At 55.9% G+C, this 22,511-nt stretch overlaps 8 protein-coding genes across 8 annotated transcripts; 4 read left to right on the top strand and 4 right to left on the bottom strand.

Moving 5' to 3' along the window:
* Positions 1 to 1,588: 1,588 nt before the first annotated feature.
* C7974DRAFT_378998 (uncharacterized protein) lies at positions 1,589 to 2,105 on the bottom strand (the record flags this gene model as incomplete). The annotated part of the gene is made up of 2 exons (XM_046140437.1): positions 1,589 to 1,854; positions 1,937 to 2,105. The coding sequence occupies 2 exons, from the start codon at positions 2,103 to 2,105 to the stop codon at positions 1,589 to 1,591; spliced, it is 435 nt and encodes a 144-aa protein (XP_045994141.1).
* Positions 2,106 to 3,367: 1,262 nt separating this feature from the next.
* On the top strand, positions 3,368 to 5,923 carry C7974DRAFT_317644 (C6 transcription factor-like protein; the record flags this gene model as incomplete). The annotated part of the gene is made up of 5 exons (XM_046138608.1): positions 3,368 to 3,496; positions 3,607 to 3,716; positions 3,761 to 3,860; positions 3,910 to 4,667; positions 4,717 to 5,923. The coding sequence occupies 5 exons, from the start codon at positions 3,368 to 3,370 to the stop codon at positions 5,921 to 5,923; spliced, it is 2,304 nt and encodes a 767-aa protein (XP_045994140.1).
* A 1,146-nt stretch (positions 5,924 to 7,069) lies between these two features.
* C7974DRAFT_38189 (uncharacterized protein) lies at positions 7,070 to 7,668 on the bottom strand. The gene has a single exon (XM_046140631.1). The coding sequence runs from the start codon at positions 7,520 to 7,522 to the stop codon at positions 7,184 to 7,186; it is 339 nt and encodes a 112-aa protein (XP_045994139.1). The 5' UTR covers positions 7,523 to 7,668; the 3' UTR covers positions 7,070 to 7,183.
* Positions 7,669 to 8,857: 1,189 nt separating this feature from the next.
* C7974DRAFT_378996 (uncharacterized protein) lies at positions 8,858 to 9,283 on the top strand (the record flags this gene model as incomplete). The annotated part of the gene is made up of 2 exons (XM_046140436.1): positions 8,858 to 9,082; positions 9,131 to 9,283. The coding sequence occupies 2 exons, from the start codon at positions 8,858 to 8,860 to the stop codon at positions 9,281 to 9,283; spliced, it is 378 nt and encodes a 125-aa protein (XP_045994138.1).
* Positions 9,284 to 15,641: 6,358 nt separating this feature from the next.
* On the top strand, positions 15,642 to 17,690 carry C7974DRAFT_38158 (uncharacterized protein). The gene is made up of 4 exons (XM_046140588.1): positions 15,642 to 15,947; positions 15,993 to 16,097; positions 16,151 to 16,527; positions 16,577 to 17,690. The coding sequence occupies exons 1-4, from the start codon at positions 15,792 to 15,794 to the stop codon at positions 17,406 to 17,408; spliced, it is 1,470 nt and encodes a 489-aa protein (XP_045994137.1). The 5' UTR covers positions 15,642 to 15,791; the 3' UTR covers positions 17,409 to 17,690.
* A 178-nt stretch (positions 17,691 to 17,868) lies between these two features.
* On the bottom strand, positions 17,869 to 18,962 carry C7974DRAFT_400995 (t-SNARE). The gene is made up of 3 exons (XM_046142558.1): positions 18,644 to 18,962; positions 18,157 to 18,569; positions 17,869 to 18,071 (listed from the first exon to the last, which is right to left on the bottom strand). The coding sequence occupies exons 1-3, from the start codon at positions 18,821 to 18,823 to the stop codon at positions 17,984 to 17,986; spliced, it is 681 nt and encodes a 226-aa protein (XP_045994136.1). The 5' UTR covers positions 18,824 to 18,962; the 3' UTR covers positions 17,869 to 17,983.
* Positions 18,963 to 19,638: 676 nt separating this feature from the next.
* C7974DRAFT_318272 (amine oxidase-like protein) lies at positions 19,639 to 21,202 on the top strand (the record flags this gene model as incomplete). The annotated part of the gene is made up of 2 exons (XM_046138646.1): positions 19,639 to 19,843; positions 19,893 to 21,202. 2 exons carry the CDS (start codon positions 19,639 to 19,641, stop codon positions 21,200 to 21,202), a joined length of 1,515 nt encoding a protein of 504 aa, XP_045994135.1.
* A 9-nt stretch (positions 21,203 to 21,211) lies between these two features.
* On the bottom strand, positions 21,212 to 21,880 carry C7974DRAFT_436189 (glutathione S-transferase-like protein; the record flags this gene model as incomplete). The annotated part of the gene is made up of 1 exon (XM_046145113.1): positions 21,212 to 21,880. The coding sequence occupies one exon, from the start codon at positions 21,878 to 21,880 to the stop codon at positions 21,212 to 21,214; it is 669 nt and encodes a 222-aa protein (XP_045994134.1).
* Positions 21,881 to 22,511: the final 631 nt, after the last annotated feature.

Here is a 22,511-nt window from a genome sequence, read left to right as displayed (position 1 = left end):
CGCGTCCGCTGAGCCGGCGTGGAAGTGTCCGGGCGACGACTGCTCTGTCGGCGGAGGAAGAGTGGTTCTGGGTTCTCCAGCCCCTCGCCGGAATACGGTGGGCGTGCTCGTCGCTCGAGAGGACACTGCGGTGTCAGTGGGGTACTTACAAGCGATCTCGCCACTCATTCGTCCCCACGAAGACTGACTGCGAGCGTGATATATGGAGCGCGCGGGCGCGGTCACTTGGTCAACGTTGACGTCAAGCAGCTCTGCGTGGTGCGGTAGTTTCGATTTCCTCCTTCTTGCTGCAGCGTAAGATGCATGATCTTCACTCACCGTATAGTACACTGTAGGATCAGCTTCACTTACCCACAAAGCGACTCATCCATCTCCCACAACCCCCGACTGCGTGCTCCATCCGCCCATCTCCCCCCGAGACAGTAGCCAGAATCTTCGCCATCCTTCCGTCGCAGATAGAATGCTCCGCGGAGCCTCGCGTACGCACACCGTGTAGCAGCCGCGATTAGACTTTGCGTGTGCATGCTGCCGCCCACAGACGTGAGCGCGCCGTTGCCGACGTGTCAGCACCCGCGCAGAAGAAAGCAGGATTTGGAATGCGCATGATTCGGTGCTGGTGGGGGCGTGGGAGTGGAAGTTTAAAGTGTCGAGGTGCGAGACGGGCATGCGCTGCGAGGCGTGCACAAGGTTTGCGGGTGCTGCTGGAGGCTTGTCGCTGACGTCTGGCGCGGACCGGGGTCGTGAGGTCCTCTTGCTGCTTGGGGTGCCGCGAGCTGGGTTGGATGCGAGTCGAGTCGGGGCGTCGGACGGAGAGGCACTCGGGGTTGGGGTACGGGGTGCTGGCAGCTACTCCATGTGTACTGATACTCGATATCTACTCGCTTGCCAGGTCCAAGAGCGGTATGCTGGCATTGAGACTGCGCGGTGGCACCGTTGGGGACGTTGCGTCGCCACGCAGCAGGGTTGATGACACCTCAAACCGCGCCGCGGAGATACTGTGGTTCCCCGCATCCTGCTCGTATCTGTCCTCGAACCGTCTATGCAGAATGCTTCCTTGTCCATCCAGACCGCTTCCTTGTCCACCCAGACTGCCGCTGAGTCACGGCCATGGCGCAACGGGGCGGGCGGCACAACGTGCGGCCCCTGTCACGGCCCATTGACATGGTAACAGCGGACTTTCCGTGCTCTATGCTCCATGCGGTGAACCACGAGTCGCGAGCCTACTCACCGATCGGTCGACCGCTACGTGGAAACCATCAGAATCCGTACAATACTGCGTCAGTGAGCGCTGGTCTGCGCATACGGCATGGAGGTGCGAGGCTAGCAGATCCGAGTGATCAGGTTGCGAGAGCGTGCCACGTAGGGGTGATCCGGCCATCTCGCTGGCTATTCGTTGCGGACATGGGCTCGCGCTGGAGATGCTCGTGCAATCTGGTCTCCACCGCCTGTGTCAGGCGAAGCCTCCGTCGCCGGCAGAGCACCTTCTGACCGCGGAGATGGCACGCGCGCGAGGTGTCCAAGGTGTACATAGTTCCTTTCATCTGACGGCGAATTCTAAACGGCGTTGCGCAGAGCTACACAGCGTGCATCAAGCTGTGGGTGTATGACTGGGCCGGGGTGAAACTGGGCACTGCGGCGCTGATACGCTCGGCTCAGAACGCCGACTCGCATCAACTCGTGGCGTTTTACACTCGCCAGCTGCGCGGACGGACGTGCAACTGGAAACAAACACATTGGGTTCGCGTGCTGTAGCAGACTCGCACGCAGGACGTGCTCTCGCGACAGACCCGCACTCGAAGCCGATGCGCCTGGATCGCTGGATTCGACCCTGCGTCGGCTGCGGCGAGGCGAAAACTGTATGTCGTCATTCGAAGCTCCATCTTGGAAGGGGCTGTCTTCAGTGTCGCCATGCGTCGGGGGGACACAGGAGCCTTACGCCTGTGACGGGCGACGACAGCACCGCAGCACGCAAGGCAAGCTCCGCCGGTGGTTTGCAGCACAACGACGATGAGCACCCAATCAGACACACGTCCCAGGGAGGGTAATCTTCCGCGCTGGGTGTGGCACAGGCCGCACTGTGTCCAGCCCACGCCAATCGGAGGCATGGAGTAGCGATGCTAGCGCGCGTACGACTTTAGCTTCTCGTAACTGCACTCAGTGCTGCTTTGTTCGCGGCGCCGACACCAAGTACTGCAACGCGCCCTACGCTGTGAAGCGGCTGCGTTTGCTTGCGGATTTGCCGCTGGGAAGGGCGGAGCAAGGCTTCCAGCCCCGGAATGTGCAGAGGCGGTGACGCGCATTTCGACGTCCAGGCGGACCGAATGTTCCCATCCCGACTCCATTTGATCGCGAATCGTGTCATCCGGACATGAGACTGCTGTGCCCATCAAAGCATTTCGGCGTGACTTCTGGCAGGCGAGAGATCTACGGTCGCCCATCGTCGATATCCAGGCTCGTCAACCATCATCGTCGTGTAAGCAGCCAACTACGCACCCTGATGACGATGCTGGCGGACTAGCGGACGTTTACTGGGAGCCGCCACTGGTCGTCTTGCGGTGGCTCGCGCGTGTTGGAGTGGCTTGGGCCGAACGGTTGGCTCTGTAGCGTGTATCGGCTCACGGGGAGCTCGGATAAGCGTTGCTACGTCTGGTAATGCGGGACAGGACAGGTGCCGCAGCTAATAACTGGTCGCGTTGTGAGACTGCAGGTTACCTGGCAACAGACACACTCGCTCGAGGGCGCCGGCGGCATGTCTTGTCTAAGAGGGGATGGAGTGTGTTAAACATCTAATATCAAAGTACTTCAGGAATGATACGCGTCTTTAAACTCGCGTGGCCGAGTGACCTTTCGTCTGCGACCTTCGAGGAATGGGGTCATAGCTGAGTCAAGATAACCGAGTTCGATTGGGACACGACAAGGACCCCAGCATGGCTTTGAAAGGCATGTGGACCTCACGCAGAGTCTGTTCCCAAAGCGGGTGAAAACAGGTGGTCCTGGACTGTGCCGTTGGCCGCTGATTGGCTCGCTCACGTCGTCCCGGGTCGTTGACTGGTCGCTGCACGATTATCTCAGCACCTGTCGAAACCTAGGCATGTAATCAGTGAAGAACCTGGGCGGCCCTAAAGTGCCTTTCGGATCTCAGGACCCGTTGGGCATCTCTTAATTCGGCTCCCTCTCCAAAACTAGAGCCGCATGCATTGTATACCTCGTAAAAACGTCAGTAGTCCAGCTGAGCTAACGCCTCCCATTCCATCGCGACGCGCATTGCGAGTAATCCGAGGTCCTATCAGCTCGTATTCTGCAGCTGTTCGATAGAAGAGCATCAAAGCCTTTGGTCGACCCCGCGTAGGCCATGTCTTCAGCGCCCATGCATCCCGCGAGCTTCCCGATGACGCCGCTGGGGCAACGCAAAGTCGCCATCCCTCGGTTGCAAAAGCCCACCCATGGACAGATTGCGCCCAAAGAAAGACGCCGGGTCCCACGTGCATGCACCGCTGTATGTTGCATTCTCTCGACTTAGACGACGACAGCCAGCCCAAGTTCGTTCACTTCGAAGTCATTCTCCAGGTCGCCTTTGACGTTCACTTGGCTAATGCCCCGCTCTAGTGTCGGTCACAGAAGATCAAATGTACTGGTGAGCGGCCGCGGTGCAAGCATTGCGCGACGACGAGTCGAGAATGCGTCTACATCATGCCGCGTAAGGACAGGCTCAAGATGTGAGGACACCGGCTGCCGTTATTCGTCATGCTAATCAAGTCAGCGTTAGCGAACGTTGCCAGCAGATGGCAGGCCTGCTCAAAGGCCTCCAGTCTTGCGCGAATGCAGACGACTCTGCCAGGATCAACGACTTATTGGGCAGTGTACGCATGTGCAACATGCCCAGATGACTCGCCGTCTAACGTTCCGCAGGTCGACGAAGACATATCAGAGTCGCACCACACCACCGCGCCCTCCAATCCCGACACGGACGCCAATGGCTCGCAGGAGAGCCGAGAATTCGACGTACTGGACCTCTACCACGAACTCGACACGGAATCCCTGGACCTGCTGCACGAGGACCTGCACATCAGCGATCGAGCGCGTGCGACTGGATTCGTAGGCAAGAACTCTGAAGTGCAATGGCTGCGAGCCGCCGCCCTGGCGCAGACAGACCGACCCGACGACGACGCTGCCGGTTTCCCGCGACGGAGCTCCTACGCGTCGGCCCTGAGTAACGAGCAGATAAGCTCGTACAGCTTCTGGTCCGATCCGGAAAGCGTGGACATTGACTTTTATGTCGACCCGTACGATCTGCCACAGATGGAGACTGCCGAACGGCTGCTGAGCTGTTATATGAGTAAAGTGCACGACTCTTTCCCCATTCTGCCCAGGAAGACGTTTGAAGATCAATTCCGCAAGTACTTCACGGCGCTGTCGAATGGCAACGCGCCGCGCCTCAGCCCGAAGTGGCAGGCGATCCTGAATCTGGTGTTCGCCATAGGGGCAAAGTATTCGCACTTATCCAAGGCGAGCTGGCAGGCGGACAGTCGCGACCACCTCATCTATCAGGCGCGGGCCAGGGCGTTCGGCTTGAACGACTCCACCATGACGACTCACCCGGATGTGCCTCAGATCCAGAGCCTGGGACTTCTTGCGTTCTATTGGCTGTCCGTGGGTCAAGTCAGCCGGTATGTCAAGCAGTCGTCGGTTAGTAAGAGCGTTACTAACATATGATAGTGCATGGACCATCATCGGGTTAGCCCTGCGATACGCATACACCCTCGGTCTCCACGTCCGAAACGAAGACCCGTCGGCTACAGCGGTGAAGCGCGAGACCTTGGTACGCACGTGGTGGAGTCTGTACTCGCTGGAGCGTACTTTGAGTATTGTGACGGGCAGACCCAGCACCATTGTCGACTCATGTTGCTCCGTGCCGCTGCCGATGCCTGTGGTCGAAGAGCAAATCTCCGACAAACTAGAGGCCGTGTACCGGAAGCGCATCGGCAGCACATCGAACTTCGCAACTCCCCGCAGGTGGTCGACCGGCCCCATGGACTCGCCACACACGCCCATTGGACTCGGCACCACAGAGGCAAACTCGGGCTCGTACTTCAAGGCCGCAATCCAGCTCTCCATCATCACCCAGAGCGTCCTCACCTCGCTCTACGCATCTACCATCGTCCGATCAACCGGTGAAACCCAGCTCGAGATGGCCCAGCTCAGCCAGCGCCTCGACCAATGGGTGCTCTCTCTCCCCCGCGAGTTCAACTTCCAAGACCCCAGCAACGGCACCAACATGCTGTTCGACCGCGAGCGCGTCCTCCTCGGCTTCCAACTGTGCAGCGCGCGGATGCTGCTCGGACGCCCGTGTCTGACCACCCGACGGCCGCCGTGGCGCGACAGCACCGAAGCCGCCTTCGCGCGCGAGCTGGCAGACAGCTGCATCAGCGCAGCCTCGACGACGGTGGACTTCCTCTCGGCGGTGCCGGACGCGCACTTCATCTACGCGCAGGGCCCGTGGTGGTGCCTGGTGCACCACGTGATGCAGGCCGTGTCCGTGTTTCTGCTCGGCCTGGCGCATCCCACAGCTACGTCCCACGACAGCGCGCTGCTGGTACACTACACGCGCAAGGCGATGCGCTGGCTGGGCGCCATGCAGGACCCTGTTGCGGAGCGCGCGTACCAGGTTGCGGTGGCGACGTTTGAGACAGTGTCGAGGCGGCATGCGCTCGGCGATGGCGAGTGGAAGGTGGAGGGGCCGCGTGGAGTGGAGGTGCAGCATGCGGCAGATCCGGGGATGGCGCCGTATATAGCGCTGCAGTATGCGCCGCCGGTGTCGTATGCGGCGTCGTATGCGGCGTTTGATCCGGTGTCAACAGGTGCGGCATTTTCGGCGTATAATGGGACGGCGGCGTTTGCTAATAGCTACCATATGGGGCGGTAATGTTGACTAGGAGAGGCTGTTTTGTGACACGTATCGCGACTTTCATGCCATGGAAGTTTACATACTCGATTGAGCAGTGGCGTTGGGTTGTACATTAGCATGGATGGATTGATTCCAGATGACGTTATGGAATGGACCGCGGAACCCGACATGGAGAGTACCAAACTCGCTCGGGGCTGGTACCTGTTTATGTATGCAAGCCAGGCATCGCGGGCCCGACATGGCGGAATTTTCGTACCATGTCTCGCGGATTATACCCCCCTTGCCAATCCAGGCGTCAATCCAGCTTCGCTTCACGAGCGCGGGCCGTTCGTTAGCTCTCCGCTGACTGCATGCCGGGAACGCTTGCCGCTACGAATCAGTACCGGCAGGGATTCCCTTCTGAGCGCCGAGCGTCAGCCTTATGTGGACATCGTGTCCTGGATGGCCACCTCCGCGGGCCGGAACGAGCAGCGGTGCGAGAGTTTGTAGTGGATTGGAGACGGTTGCTTCGACTCGATCGTGGTCTGGGCAGTAGACGCGACAATGGGGCCGCCCTTGCCTCCTGGGAACAAGGGCGAAGCACAACAAGACAGAACCTTCCAGGTGCTCGATGACAAGAAGTATTCAAGTTCGAGGGCCGTTCCTTCCGATAGAGTAAGCAGTAGGGAATCCTTCCGCGCCTACACACCGCCCACATGATATGGCCCCACCATGCTTGCACAGCCCGGCACTGACTAAAAGCAAATACAAAGATGCCCAACCATTGATTTCTCACACCACTTTTCCTCCCATTATTCAGTAATGTATTTGCAAGGCCCTTGGAATGTGCATGGTCTCATTGTTGTTGAGCCACGTGGCAGGGTGCCAAACATTAAATTACTCTCACAGTAACAATCTCATTGTAAATCTGACATGTCTGCCAGATCAAACGATGTAAGAACATACATACACATATATCAGCAACACACACACCCCTAAGCTCACAAATACAACTCCGAAGGCTATGCCGTATCCGACCAGGACTACCTGATAGTAATGTACTGACAAGCATGTTGCACGCTAGTACGGTCGCAGTGATTACGGCCTCGATATCAAAGACTCACAGCATCTCCATATACTTGCCATCCATGCGCCTATGAGGCGTGAAGCTCTATCTATGGAGGTGTGCAGCACCGTCACGACACTTCTTTGCGGCTTGCCTTCCCTCTTTGACACAGAGAGTAGACCCCTGACGGTGACGACACACGACAGTGCAGTTCCAAGATTGTTTAACAACCTTCATCTCATCACTAAGAACAATTGGAGGTATTCGCCGAAGTCTGCGCCGGCTAGATAGACAGAGGACACGCAAACGGGGACGACAAGTAAATACAGATGTCGTTGCAGCCGGACACGCCATGGTTTCTCGTGACATTCAAAGCTTGCTGCGAGGCTGTAAGAAGAGAAGTGAGGCGCGGTGAAGATCCAACCACCATTACCGGCATTGTAGCTCTCAAAAGTTGTATCAGCAACACGCTTCAGGCGCTCTAAATGCTTAGCATCCTTCTTACTGGCCTTGTTGCGAGGCCACGAGTTGAGAAGAGTGACACGCGATAGGTGGTTCAGCGCAGTGCCCATTGGTGGTTTCGGCAAACAAGTGCAGTTCTCGCCGTAGACTAGACTGTGGCATTACGGTGGTTGAGCTGCACAATTTCATCAAAGAGCTTGTCAAGGTTGGTCTCTGAAAGGTCGACAGGCGCGCCTTGGTGAAACTCGATCTAGCCAATGTTGTGGCGAACAACAACAAAGCTGCGCACACTCTTAAGCTCTTGCTTGCTCGGTTTCTTCAGCTGTTGCAAAGACGGCTAAGACCAGTACTCTGCCGGCTCTTAGGATTCCATGTAGTTCGGTCATCGCAGATGCTCGAACGCTCAAACCGGAGAAATCGATAGCATGGAGACCATTTTCAAACTCTTCCTCATCACCATGTCTCCAGAGTATACTTCGTTGGAATAGACCGCGATGCGGTTGGTCGCCGTCGTCGAAAATACCAAAACCACCTTCGGTGTTCGGCCCGAGGACTTGTCGTTCGATTCACAACGCAGTCTTATGATAGCTATGAACCTGACAGCCTTGACGCATAGTGGGACAAAGCGAAACCGGTACATGGCAGATGTGCCAACTATGTGTAAATGTGTATATGTACGGTGACAGATATCCATATGAATATGGTATGGGTGATTTCAGAGTGTACTGCACCTATTCATTTCCAACCAGTCCATGATTCTCGCTTGAAAGGAGCCATCATCTTCGCCCTCAGGGCTTGCAGTACAGCTACTCTATCCTAACCTAGCAAGCCACCAGCCGAACAGATTAGCTGTACAAAGACCCTCTACTCCAATCGCGCCATTTTCAGGGTCTCATTTTTTGTGGAGTCACTGAGTCACTGGACGACCAATCAGCGGCGGGATGAACGGTGAACGGTGAAGTCTGCAGTGCCGTTGTATCAGTAAGAGGAATCGCCCCCTAGAACGGCCCATTGGTCTGAAAGATTAGGTAGGTGAACAATATAATCTTGAGCGATTTTTTACAAGAGTCATTGAACGACCAATCAGCGGCGGGATGAGCGGTGAATGGTGAGGTGTGAAGTGCTTTCACCTATGTGAGAGGAATCCCGCCCCACCAAGAATTCATGGCAGAGCCGCCGATTGGCCTGAAAGATAGGTGAACAAGAGAATTCTGAATGAATGTTCACTTCCTCAGATTCAGAAACTGTCTTTTAAATCACGTGTGCTTTCGGGCTCTGGTGGGCGGCTGCACATATAAAGAGGCCATCCCCCCCACCGATTTTTGATCTTTAGCTCACTTAAGACTAAAAGTGGTATGTATACGTCTTTCCATTCTGTCCTGTCCAGTATGTCCTTGTCATCTTTGTCGAATATACTCACGATACCTTGTAGACATTCCAACATCATGCCCAACTTCTACGGAGGCACCCACTACCACTATGGCGTCGACGCCAACATCGTCGTAGCCCTCCTGCTGCAGCAGCAGCAACAACATCAGCAGCAGCAGCGACAGCGACACCGCCCCCGCCTGGGCAACGGCGCTGGCGGAGCGCCCTCTTCTGCGCCCCGCCGCCTCCAACTCGAGGCGCCGCCTTCGGGCCCCCGACGCTTCGAGCCTAGGGAGGGCTCCGTAAGTGATGAATCTTCCTTTGATGTTCTTTTGCTCATGTTGTATTAGAGGCGCACCCGCAAGCGCGAGAAGTACCGGGCCATCGGCCGTGAGAAGGAGGCCGCGAAGAAGGCTGAGGAGGAGAGGAGGGAGAAGGAGAAGGAGGAGGAGGAGGAGAGGAAGAAGGAGGAGAAGGAGGAGAAGGAGGAGAAGAAGGAGTAGGAGGAGGAGAGGGAAAGGGTGGTGGAGGTGGTGGAGGGCATCACTGTCGCCCTGTCTGGCCCCTAGATTTCTGCGGCTTGCTCCGACCGCACTCTCGTGAACAAATAGATCTCCTTGCTCAACTATGTATGCTGTAAGTTGTAGAAGGCCGCAAGTAAACACTAACTAAACTCTACCGTCTCTATCCACCTTTTCTGTTTCTCACGCACCCTCTTCAAAAGAATGACACGACAACAATTCATTATCCAAATGCCTACTGCCAACAATCATATGAAGAGGTATAATAGTACATGTTTTGGTAGGCAAGACCAACTCCAGTATACCGAAGTAAGTAGTGGGCAAGAAGGTGTCACAATTCCAGTGCTCAAACGGAGTTACTCGGCGTTGTTTTCGCAGCTTGTTGGTTGTGTTAAGGATGGATTGCATCCTACACAAGTTTTAAGTCGGGAATGGGAACCTTCAAGGACGGCTGCTATCATTGGAGTGCTCCGCGCCCTGGGTCTGGTAGCGAATGTTGAATGCGCGCGCCTTGATCTTGGTGATCGGCTCTTCCAGCGTAGCCATCCAAGCCCAATCACCGGTTCCGTCACAGTGTAATGGAGAGAACCGTTGTGCTTCTGCTTTGGACACGGCTCAAGATCTCAGGAACGGGCAAGCTTCCGAAGGAGAAGATGCTGCTGCTGCGCTAAAGCGATTCGAATGGTGGCACATCCCTGCGATAGTTGCGAGGCTGACGGACTGGACGCCCACTGTGATGAAGTGGAGCCTGCATGTGCTCGGTGTGTCGAGTTTAGGGGAGACTTCGTGCACAGAGATAGTAACGGAGAGCCACGAAAGTACGGTCTGGATGGATACAGAATTTAGACACTCCACGTGGAAAGGTATGGATTCTAGGATATCAGTATTCGGCATGCGGCTTTTCGACTCCCCACCACGCGCCTGACGCTTTTGTAGGATCCAATCCATGCTTACAGCAGCCAACAAACCGCAGAAATGCAACTAAGTTACTCCGTTCAAGCACACACACTCTAACAGGTGAAGTATGTGTTTCATCAAATGGCTGGCCACCTAGACCTCGGGAGGAATCTGGGCACAACACATGTTATCATAAATCTGGATCACACTTTAGCTGCAGCAGCGTGAGGAGCACAGGAAAGAACTTAACATGACGAGATGGTCAAAGCCTAGGGCGATTTGTTTTATTTCAGTGTTGGCTCGTGGCGCATCCAAGTTACCCATGAACTATTAAGGTACAGTACTAAAAGCCAAAATCTAGTTAAGAACTCCCTATATTGTAGGTAAAAAAGTATCTTAAGAAGTTGTTTTGTATTTCCCCTACTTCACTGTCGTTGAGTGTACTTGGCTTACGTCCTTAGTCTACCGTTTATCCTGCAACGTGAGAGGCCCTCTGCTGGAGTTAGAGAGCCAGTGTCCTCATGTTTAGGAAGAACGGCGGATAGGCAAGCTTCAAGCTGACCAAATCGAACACCAAACTTGTAGCCATGTTAATACTTAAAGCTAGACCTTAGGCAAGCATTCCCTATATCGTAGGTAAAAACATTCTACAAAAGCTTTACACATTGTTTCCTGACGTTGCTGTGTTGCGCGGTAGACTTGGCTCACATCCTCACTCCGACGTTGATCCTGCAACCTGAGAGCCGGTGATAGTTGCTCGCACTCTAGTGAAGCCATTGACCGGGCCATGCTGCATCTATAGCAGACTCAATGGTGGTGCCAATCGTCCTCAATATCTGGAGGACAAACCCCAGTTTGAGAGAAACGCAGACGTCTCAGAAGTCTACTTGAACCTGATTTATTCCGTTCGACTGGTATCCCGGGAGGCAAGATGGGCGCATTTGGCCCACAGACGTCCTATTGAGGCGGGTTACAGCGCTCCGAGGGCCTTGCAAAACGACAAATACTTCAACGGGGTTCTGACATGGATTTGCGGCCAGTGCATGAAAGACAAAGCTCGGATTATTGAAAAGCAGTGGACTTGGCAAATCCCTACTGAATCAAAATTCAGCGTCTGGCATTCAAGGAGCTCACGTGAAATGGATAGGTAGGTGGACAGATCGGGAGATGGGTACACAGCTCCCACCTCCGCTACGCTGATTGGGGGCATCGACTCCCACCTTGTAGTGTCTTTAAATGGATAGATCGGGAATTGGGTATACGGCTCCCACCCCAGAAGTTAGGTAGGTTTGGGTTCACTGCTCCCGCCTAGAGTATTGGGTGTACGACTCCCACCTCCGCTACGTTGATTGGGTTCACGACTCCCACCATGCAGTGTCTTCCTATTGAGTCCCTCGGCGCGCTGGGAGCATGACCATCGGCGGCAGGCATTGCAGGCCGCTGTATACAAATCAGGCTCGGCCGTTACCTCAACGAAAAGACGATGTCAGTTGTCCACAGTCCGGGTCAGCGATCAGTACTTAGGTACAAGGCTTACAAGCTTTTGTATGCAATCTTGGAGGTCAAGACCGTGCTAAAGAATGCCTCGAAAAGACGACGCCAGTTGCTTACAATCTGGACACACCAGTAGTTAATGGGCCCGCTGCATGCAAGTCGATTACGTGCCCAACGGCCGCCTGGAAGACGTGATGTCGGTTGCCTACAGTCTGCTCTATGTTGCAGGGCGATCTGTGCATATTCATCACCCGAATTTTCGAACAGGTGTACAGACACAGTGCTGCAAGCGCTGTACTCGTGTCCCGTAGGGGAGACTCCAAGAATCACGTTGAGGCCCTGCTCTTCTCCACAAACCAACGAACACTGTGAAGCTGCGCGTCAAGATCAAGCCAAGAACGTCTGGTGGCAGATAACTACCCCGAGGGATCTTGCTGTGTTCCCATATCATGAAGCGCACGGGGTGTTTTTGAAAATCCTGATATGTTGATTTTCGTTTCGCAACATGTCCAGAATATTTTCGTCTCAACACAGCTTAGACATATGTTGATATGACGATATTCGCAAACCCCACGCGCGCGCTAGTGCCTCACGTGACGAGGCTGCTGCCTGACGTCGCCCGTGCGCACCAGGCAGCAGGAACCGTGCACAGTCACGTGGAGCGCTAGTAGCGCCAAGCCCGACGTGACATAAAACTCCGCGAATTCTCGTCCTCCCTTCCCTCGATATTCGAGTGGTTTGTTTCCCCCCGCCCCCAAAACTTTCATCAAGTACTGACAAAACACAGCAAGGGCCTTACGCTTACCAGTGAAGATTCGTCTGAGGTAGCGTTTTTGCTAGTTGAAAACTACAACTATGACCGCTCCAGTTGGTCTTCGGATCGGCTGGGAATTTTTGTATCCCATTACTGCTGTCAGTTCCTTTTTCATTGATCCCCGCGGCTTGCCGCGAGATTGAGGAAGAACGATACCACAAGTTGAGAAAGAACCGATACCACAAATTCTTCACATGTCCCCTGAGCACATCTTGACGGTGCCCACCGGCGCCGGCCTTGGACAACGCGACTAGGTCTGCGACGAGATGTGCATCGATGCGACGACGCTCGCAGCGTCAGAGACGATCCCCAACGCGATAACGCGCCGCTTCGCACACGGGAGCTCGCTCTCTGTTACAAAAAAGGCAAGCCTACATATCGTTGACAAGTAAACAAGGCCGGAAGACACGCGCGCGACTTTGACACCTGTGGCACATCTAGTCACGATGTAAGCCTGCCTCGCTGTGTGACGAGACCTTACGCGTTACATCGGAGCGGGCGTGTTCACACCTGACAACATCATGACAAACAGAAAGACTCAGGTCTTGGTCACAGTAATAGGCGGCGCCGCAGCGTTATTCAAAACACACTGACGGACGTGCCGCTGCTCTCATCACACGAGGTGATGACACACTGTTTGAGGAGCATCAGCTTGCCGACGGCGCTGAACATTCGCGACACCCTGCCAGGCTCGTTGAGCATCGGCGAGCGATCGTACCGATCACATCGCACGAAAGACCAGCGCAACGGCGTCTGCGTACACGCGACTCAAACAGCGAGCTTGGCAATACCCACCAGAACTTCTGCGACTGAAGGCAAACAACACAAATGAGGGGTAGATAGCGGCAGATCGGGGTTGCCGCATACAATGATAAAGGGAAGGTTGGCGCAGCGTGTGGTCAGCGATTGCTGCTGGGCAGAAGAACTGATCTTCACCCGGGATATCGCTCTTTCAGGGCATCCCCGCAAGTCAAGAGCGTGTTTGGAGTGGCCAGGTGCTGTCGAGCTGAGTAGCTCGAACCTGTCGCCCTTGCCCGTCTTGCAGGCGACTTGGCAGTAGCACTGCGTGCTTCCTGTCGATCACCGAACAATGCACTCCGACACCAGCAACGACAGTGGCCTTCAATGTGCGGTGTTTGGCAGGATGACTCCCGTTTCGCGGCATTGATGCGATCAAGCGGCCGTCTGAAGTTGAACAAGTGGGAGTTTACTGCAGTCGTTCGATGCAGGATGTACTGGCCCAGACCTATATCAAGCCTCGGCTCTACAAAGTTATCAAGGGCCAGGACTGCTCGCCCTGGCGCCCCATTGGCTCCTTAAGTCTACCTTATATAGGCGGGCCTGTAGTTCCGGGTTTATCAATGAGCTGTGGCCGTCTTGTGCATGTATAGTATACCCCAGAATGCAGGGCTCGAACTGTCGCAAGAACTCAGATACCAGGCAACCCAGCTTGCACCCTGCAAACCTACCAGGCCACTGGAGTGAATGTCGAGCATTAATACATACATGAAGACATCGGACCTACGACTTGATTGTTCGGCACTGGCGGCAGTTGCGATGCTGATCGGAATGTCACCATATGGCCGATATTCCCTTCGAGGAGACACTCGTACTGCACCGCCTTTCGTAACGCGGCCAATCACGGTCCAAATCTCTTAAAGCACGATAGTCTCTCGACATCCGAACAGCCGTGAGCTCAACAGGACCGATATTTCGGAATACCGTTTTCAGGCTTGCCAATAATGAATATATCAGTATATAGACACAATCGCGACAGAAGCAATTACAGAGTTGGACCTTTGATATCAATAGCGCTGGCACGAGGTTTCTGGCAGCCACCACGTCTCATTTGCGCTGGCTGCCGAGTAACGGAGCTTCCTTGGCTTCTAACATGCTTCTACCGTATGTATGTCTATTGTACGTAAAAATTCTAGCTTGTCAGATCATGCGCGGAATACTGTCAGAGAGCAAGCGTCACTGAAGGTTTGCTCCGGAGCTGTACTTCGTATAACTAAGCCTTTCGCGTGCAGCGGGGCCGGCCTCCTCAGATCTATATTGGCCGTATTAAGACCGACTAAAGTAGCAGCAGGTTACCCGAAACATCAGGGTTTTACCACGCGGTCTACATGAAAACTGCCTTTTGTAGCTGAGCGCGCGGCCTCGCCGACTATCACCTATATGGTTCGCCGTTGTTGCGCGAGCCACATGGGTGTTGATGTGAGGACGTTTTGCTATCTGTGATGCCCACGGAGGGGCTCTGAAGACCTAAAGGTAAAAATATGGGGTTGGAGCCAACAGTCTATGGTTGCGTTTCAGACTCGTGTGATAGATATGTTCGACGCCCGCTTTTTGACCATGTAACGTTCGGGCACGGTCCCCTCTCGGCTACGATCTGCGCCAGGGGATTCAGCCCAGGCATGCTGCCACGCGAACTCCCGCTCGACCACCACGGTTTGATCACCATCTGGGTTACCATTACACAGAGTGCGTCAGCCTACGGCTGTTGAGAAGTGGATGACATATAACAGAATCGGCACTATGGCAGCGACAATGCGATCGCAGGAGCCGGCAGATAGCCTTGGTACGCCGCTCCGCACAACCTTCAACCGCTCCCTGTCAGAAGCTGCACCTAGGCCTGTGACATGCGACGCCACAGCCTTGAATCAGTGCCTCAGCCAAGTTCAGGACCGAACAGCTAGCCTTACAAGGCCGCCGCAGTGGCTGCAACGCGAGTTCCGCTAGGGCTATAGCTGCGACATTATACCCCCTCGGACTCTACCACTGTTAGTAGATACCCACTATTTCCGGCGCTCGCCCAATCACGGCCATGTAGCGACATGGATCCTTTCCTGTTCCTGCAGGCATCCTGCGACTGTTTCCAGGCACGTAAGTGATGGGCGCTGCAGGAACGTGGTTTGGCGTGGAGTTGCTCCTTCTCTCGACGTCTCCGCTTCCAAATCGGGACGTGTAGCCTGGAACCCACATGTATCTGCAAGCTAAATCTGAAGGCACCGTGACCTCACCAATGGTGGCAGTGTCGAACTCACGACTCGTGCATCAGGAGTGCATGTGCGTTTCTTCACCCGTAGCCATGTGGTATCGTATTGTCGGACGGGTTCTTCCTAGGCTGCACTCGCCTCCCCATCACTTCCGGCCCTCCGTTCCACGGCCTCCCAGGTGATAACATGGATTGAAGCGGGGTGGCATGCTGGAGGTTCGCTATACGGTTTTCTTCTAATTGTCCTAATACGTCGAGTGCGATCACTCAGTTCAACACCAACCGCAATGCTCGACAACGCTTCGCCCGCTGGTATACGGGTGAACACGATCGTCCTTGCGTTCACACTCGTTGCCGGAACGATAGTCTTTCTGCGATTATTCACCAGATTAGTGTTGACCAAAGGAGCTGGTCTGGAGGATGTGTTCATTGCCTTTGCTATGGTATGTTGCAGCTTGGGCTTTCACTGAGGATGCTGACCATCAAAGGCTCTGTCGATTGGCCTTGCTGTGTTGACTTCGGAAGAGGTCATGCATGGCCTTGGGGAGCATGTGTATGATCTCTCTGAAAACGATGTTATCATCGCCTTGAAGGTAAGCACACCTGGCATGGACGCCTCGTCTAGCAGTACTGACTCGATATACAGATGTTCTGGGCCAGCCTTTGGGTTTACAACCTCGCACTCACTATGACCAAGATCTCAATCCTCGTTCAGTACATCCGTATCTTCCCACCACGTCACTTCCGCTGCGCATGCTACGCTATGCTGTGCATAGTCGTCGCATGTGGTGCATGGGGCGTCTTCGGTAATGTCTTTCTGTGCCACCCTATCAACTTCTTCTGGGACAAGGCTGTAAAGGGTGGGTATTGTATGAACGACTACATTATATGGTTCACCACAGCTGGGTTGAACATTGGACAGGATGTGATCATCCTGTTCATGCCCATTCGAGTCATTCGGAGTCTGCAGATCAGCAAGAGCCAAAAGAAGGGTCTCATCACCATGTTAGCCCTTGGTGTCAGGTAGGCCAATCCCTGTTACGGGTTTGGGATGGAGGCTTACAAGAACCAGTGTCATCGTAGTCTCGACCGTTCGACTATACACCCTCGACAACCTCGCAAACTCCGAAGACCAGACGTTCGACAACCCCGATCAGGCCACACTCTCCGGCGTGGAAGTCAACGTCGGCATCATCTGCGCCTGCCTCCCAGCAATGCGACCGCTCTTCGCCGTCATGATGCCCAAGTACTTCTCCTCAGCAACCGCATACACCGCCACTCTCCCAAACGACATCGAGCGCCCCAAGGAGATCCGCAACGACTCCGTCAGCACCCGTGTAGGGACCCCTTCAAAGTCCACCATCATCCCTTCCACCCATGCCGCCAGCAGCCAAGCCTCCCTGGACCTACGCCCGCACCCCTCCGCCTCCAGCCAGCGCACCCAATCCCGCAACCCCAGCACCGCCCACTCCCGGAGCGCCAGCACCGCCTCGCGCGCCCCCAGCACCCTCTCCATCTCCACCACATCCCGCACCGCCGGCCCCTTCCACGGCTCCGCCCTAAACCCCCTCCGCATGTCCCCCGTAACCCCCTTCGCACCGCCCGCCTCACTACGCCTAAGCCACCTCGCCGAAGACGACATCGCCCTCCTCGGACCCGGCGCCTACACCCGCCGCCCCAGCGACGCAAGCATCAGCCTCAGCCTGCCGCGCTCGTACGGCAGCCGCCGCAGGTCTCGCTCACAAGCCAGCACCAAGCCGCTCCCGCTCACGCCGTTCCCTGTCGCCGGCCACCAGTGGACCCAGCTCACCGCCATCCCGCGCCCGTCGACGCCGCTGGCGCCGCTGCTGAAGCCGGCAGAGGCGGCGGCTAGCAAGGGCCGTGCGACGTCCGACGATGCGTGACTGCTGAGTATCTACTCGAAGTACGGGGCTGCGCGGTCGGATCGGTCGGCGCGCAGTTCGTGCTGAGGCGCGATGAGACGAGACGAGGTGGTAAAAGGAGAGGTATGAAGGGAGGAGCTGGACAGGGCACACATAGACGGGAGCAACAACGATACCCCAGATGTTTACGTGGTACATTCTTTTACGACACCGGCGCGGTGCGGCGTTTCTGCGGCTTTGTACAACATCAGCGTTTCTTTGCGTTTACGTCATCGGGTTGTGGGTTTCGGCGCTGTGGTATTTTTGTTTGATCGCTGTACGGGCTCTTGTCTGATATCTCTACGGGCTTCCGTATGGATGCTGCGCGGTTGTCTGCTTTATTGCTGTGCGGTTTTCTGATTGGACGCGGAGGGCAGGGTACTGCTGGTAATGTAGTGTAGGCATGCGAAGTTAATGATCATGACTTTCAAACAATGGTAGATGAGATGTTGCACGTGAAGCTGACAGGTCGTAAAACATGCAATTGCGCCGCGCCGATATGTACACTACCATGGCTCCAAACGCCAGACTAAACGAGAACGCTAAATGAACAAGGCTCATCGGAACTTGCTCCAGATGACGGCAATAATGAGCAGCACCAGCACGGTGATGATGGCAATGGTGATGATGCGGTTTGTGGCCATGCTGCGGTGGTCAGCGGGCGTCAGGTCAAATAGGCAGCCATCTGCGCGCATCAACAGCGGCACTGGGGGCAATGCAGGGGACTTACCGGCGCGCCATCCCCCGCAGCGTCTTGATGCTGCGGTCTGTGTAGCTCTCCGACTCCAGCAGGGTGGAGCGCGTGTGCTCGATGGTCTCGCGCTGGCGGTGCAGGTCGCTCAGGGTGCCTGCGCCAATCTGCTCCGTCTCGAGGGCGATGCGCTGGCTCTCGCGCAGGCGGCCGGAGCTGCGGTTCAGGCGGTCGGTGCCGGACAGCAGCTGCTGGCGCTGCTCGAGCTGGACGTCGCCCTGCTCCGGGTCGTCGGTGTAGCGGCTGCCGAACAGCTTGGCCTTGTCGTTGGTGTACTGCTGCAGCTTGCGCTTGGCGGCGTCGAGGTCGGACTCGAAGTTGCGGAACTTGGCGTTGTATTTGCTCTTGAGGTTCACGGGGATGTTGGACTTCTCGAGGCGCATCTGGCCGATCTGCCTCATGCGTGTTAGCACGCGTCGGTGTTGCAATGCGCTGCATGCGCCGCTGCCTGCTCAGCTCGGCGTACCAGCTCGTCGGCCTCTTCCAGCGCGCGCTCGGCTCTGCTGATTGCGGCTTTGCGCGGCTCGCCCGTTGATTCCTTGATCTGCTCGATTTGCTGCGACAGGTCCGCTTGCACGAGCTTCAGCTCGGCTTCATAGCCACCGAAGCGCTCGGTGCCGGCGTCGGCGTCGATGAGGTTGGACATGGTCGCGGCGTCGGCGTGGTGTGGGAGGTATAGTTTGGGGTGGAGGTTTGGCGGTGTCGTGGTGGAAGTTCGAGATGTGGAGCTGGAGACGACGACGTCGGTGTCGGTGTCGGTGTCGCTGTTGACTGTGGAGTCGCCCGGGGCCAGGGTACAAGGCGAGGCGCATTACGCACCGCCAAGGCAAGCATAACCTTGCCACGTCACGTGAGTATCTCTCCCCACGCATCACCTATCAGATGTCGCAGCATGCACTGGGACTGAATATTGCTGCCTGTATCTGAACCAGACTTCACCACATGCGCGCTTACCATGTCGTTGCTCTCGACGACTTGCCCATGCCCCTCGCTCCAGTCTACGACTCGAGACCTGGCCATGGCATGCTGTTTCACAGCTCCTCCCGCTTACGGCAGCATTCCACTTGCTGTGCCGCTGATTCTCAGCTAACAATACATCGCGTCCATTTTGGCGGCTCAAGAGAAACGTCCGGCAGCCGGCAACCTAGTGCACAAACAAACGTTCACCTAGGAAGGGTCCCTGCAGCTACTGTGAAAGCGCATGTGAGGAACCTTCGGTGTTTCGACGGACGAAGAGACGATCGTCTCGAAAGTCTCCTTTGCCAACACTACCAAACGTGTTGAATTCGGCCCTGTACTAGCTGAAACCGACTTCGCTTGCGAGTCAATGACATCAACACTTCCATTCTTCGTAACCATGTGATTCCGTTTGTTTGCTGGCTTTCTGCCATTTCCCAGACGCAACCTTAGTGTGCTTGTATAGTCGCCACTCGGCCTCAGATTCTGCGAAACTTAAAAGAGATGGACAGAAAACGCATAGCAATCGTCGGTAGCGGCGTCTCCGGCCTCAGCGCGCTGTGGACCCTCCGCAATGCAGGTCACGAAGTCCACCTCTTCGAGGCAGCAGATCGGTTGGGCGGCCACACCAATACAGTGACGTGGAAACACGATGGCCTCGAGACGCCCGTCGACACCGGCTTCATCGTTCTCAACACCGCGACTTACCGTACGTCTGCACGGACTCGATTGGTCGAAGTGCCACTAACCTCATCCAGCAAACTTCATCAAGTTCCTGAATGCTCTCAACGTGAGGATAGATACATCAGAGATGACTTTTGGTGTATCACGCGACGCTGGTGCATTTGAATGGTCAGGCACCTCGCTCGGCGGGCTCTTCACACAGACCTCAAACATCATCAAACCTTCCTTCTGGCGTATGGTCTTTGACATCGTTCGGTTCAATCAATTTGCGCTGGACCTGCTATCAATACCGCCGGGATCCGCTGCTGCAACCAAAGCAAATCAGGAGAGCATCGGCCAGTACTTGGAGAGGAACGGCTACTCGGATGTGTTTCGAGACGACTACCTGATTCCCATGACAGCATGTGTCTGGAGCACTGGGGCTGACAAGTGTGCCTTGGAGTTCCCAGCCCTTACCCTTGTAAGATTCATGTGGAATCATCACCTGTTAACTACAGTGAGTGAGCGACCGCCGTGGTTGACGGTGCATGGCGGCGCGAAGAACTACATCGATGCTGTTATGAAGGAGTGCAAAGACGTGGATCTCCACCTAAGCACATCAGTGACATCGCTTCAGCGGAAAGATGGCCGAGTCCGGCTGACCCTAGACAACAACTCCACTCGCACAGAAGAGACATTTGACTCGGTGATTCTTGCTTGCCACGGCGACCAGGCACGGAATATTCTCGGCTCTTCCGCCACAGTTGAAGAGAGCGATATCCTGGACGCTTTCGAGACAACACCCAACACCGCTTACCTCCACTCTGATCTCAGCCTCATGCCTAAACGACGCGGCGCGTGGTCAGCATGGAACTACCTCACGACAACCTCTCCCGCGCCCTCGTCCACCAACCCCTCCGGCAATCTTCAGACAGTCAGCTTGACGTACAACATGAACATCCTGCAGCATATCCCCGTTGACAAATTCGACAACGTGCTTGTCACGCTCAACCCAGAGCAGCGCCCGGACCCAGCCTTGACGCAGGCACAGTACGAGTACCGCCACCCACTGTACAACAGCAAGATGGTTGCTGCGCAAGAAGAGCTGCATCGGATCCAAGGCAAGAGCGGAGTGTGGTATGCAGGCGCGTGGACGGGGTACGGATTCCACGAGGACGGGTTCAGCAGCGGGATGAGGGTAGGGCTGCAGTTGGGAGGCAGTGTGCCGTGGGAGGCCCAGGACGCAAAGTTCAGCCGCGGGCTGAAGCCAGAGCTCGACTGGAAAGACTGGGTCGTTCGATCGGTCGTCATCGTCGTACAGCTCTGGATTACTGCAGTGGAAGTCCTTGTCGGCCACAAATCAACCGGGAACAGCATTACAAATGGCAAGCCCAAAACCGCATAAATTCAGAAACTACGCATCCTTCGCCGCACTGCTTGCCTCCGGAAACGCAATAGCCACCTTCTCCCGCGCCCCCATCCGCTCCACCCACGCCGCCACTTCCGTGAACTCACTCAAATCCGTCGTGTCCCCCAGCACCTTGCCCGCCCACACCTGCCACGGCAAAAACGCCAAATCCGCGTACGAACACTTGCCCCCCACCAGCCACTTCCCCCCGTCCTCCCCTGCCTCCTGCGCCCGCAGATGCCCGTCCAGCACCCCCGTGACGCGCTCAATCTCGCGACAGTACCGGGCGCGCGCCGACTCGACGACCTCGGGGTGGTACTTTGTGAACCACACGGCCTGCCCGTAGTACGGGCCCTGGCCGGAGTTCTGGAAGTGCAGCCACTGGCGGGCGAGGTGCGCGTCGTTGGAGCCCGGGGCGAAGCTGAGGCGCCCCGCGACGTCGTACGTGTCGATCAGGTACTGCATGATGGCGCCGGATTCCCACAGCGTGAGCGAGGTGTTTGGGTCCACGATGGCGGGCATGCGGCCGTTGGGGTTGATGGCCAGGTAGGCGGGGGTTTTCACCTCCGAGAAGAGCGTGTCGATGAGTGTGTAGGGGAGGCCGAGTTCTTCGCACAGAATGCGGACTTTGGGCGGGTTGGGGCCTTGTTTGCCGTAGATGGTGATGGGCTGCATGTCGGCGATGGGGATGGTGGTTGTCATTTTGCGGTGCGTTAAGGGATGGGTTGTTGAGGAGCGGCGTCGATGGTGCTGTTGGTGATGGAATGGGATGGGACGCGGTGGTTGCGATGCAATGCAGCACGATACTCCTCACCTATATACCTACAAATGCACACCCCGCCTCCCACCTCAACAGTCTCACTCCCATCCTCACCTGCATAACCGCATCTGCCAGGCACCCACTCACCTCGCGCCTCGCACCTTGCACTACCCACCAATGCATCACCTTCTCCACCCTGCCAATTCCACCGCTCGAGCTGCGGACGAACCGCCTCCAAACCTGACACCCTGGTAACACAAGGTGGAGCCAAGGAGGGGATTACAAAGCAGCTCCACCGCCTGCTTATGCAATACGGCGGACGCGCTTGCGTCGGTCCTATTCCCGCGCGGTGCTTACACAGCGAAGGTAAGAGTGATATCGATGGGAATCGGGGGTTTGGGGTGGTTTGGGGGTGGGAGGGAGATGATCGGCGCTGGGGTGCTTTGCTCACGTGACTTCGAATCACTGTGTGGAGCATACAGATGTCGCGGTGCCAATAGTAAGACGTGTGCAATGGGAAGAAGTCCCAAACTAAGCACTGGAACA

Source organism: Boeremia exigua, assembly GCF_020726555.1.
Source record: "Boeremia exigua strain MPI-SDFR-AT-0100 chromosome Unknown C7974scaffold_10, whole genome shotgun sequence".
Classification (NCBI taxonomy): Eukaryota; Fungi; Ascomycota; class Dothideomycetes; order Pleosporales; family Didymellaceae; genus Boeremia; species Boeremia exigua.
This window is presented reverse-complemented; position numbering and strand designations above follow the sequence as displayed.

Bases quoted from the DNA above. Each gene is read 5' to 3' on its own strand.
- C7974DRAFT_38189 (XM_046140631.1), bottom strand. From the start codon at position 7,522: ATGGGCACTGCGCTGAACCACCTATCGCGTGTCACTCTTCTCAACTCG.
- C7974DRAFT_38158 (XM_046140588.1), top strand. From the start codon at position 15,792: ATGCTCGACAACGCTTCGCCCGCTGGTATACGGGTGAACACGATCGTC. The intron at 16,098-16,150 runs GTAAGCACACCT...CTCGATATACAG, and splicing joins ATGTTATCATCGCCTTGAAG to ATGTTCTGGGCCAGCCTTTG. The intron at 16,528-16,576 runs GTAGGCCAATCC...TACAAGAACCAG, and splicing joins ATGTTAGCCCTTGGTGTCAG to TGTCATCGTAGTCTCGACCG.
- C7974DRAFT_400995 (XM_046142558.1), bottom strand. From the start codon at position 18,823: ATGTCCAACCTCATCGACGCCGACGCCGGCACCGAGCGCTTCGGTGGC. The intron at 18,570-18,643 runs GTACGCCGAGCT...CGCATGAGGCAG, and splicing joins TGGAAGAGGCCGACGAGCTG to ATCGGCCAGATGCGCCTCGA. The intron at 18,072-18,156 runs GTAAGTCCCCTG...TGACCACCGCAG, and splicing joins CTGCGGGGGATGGCGCGCCG to CATGGCCACAAACCGCATCA.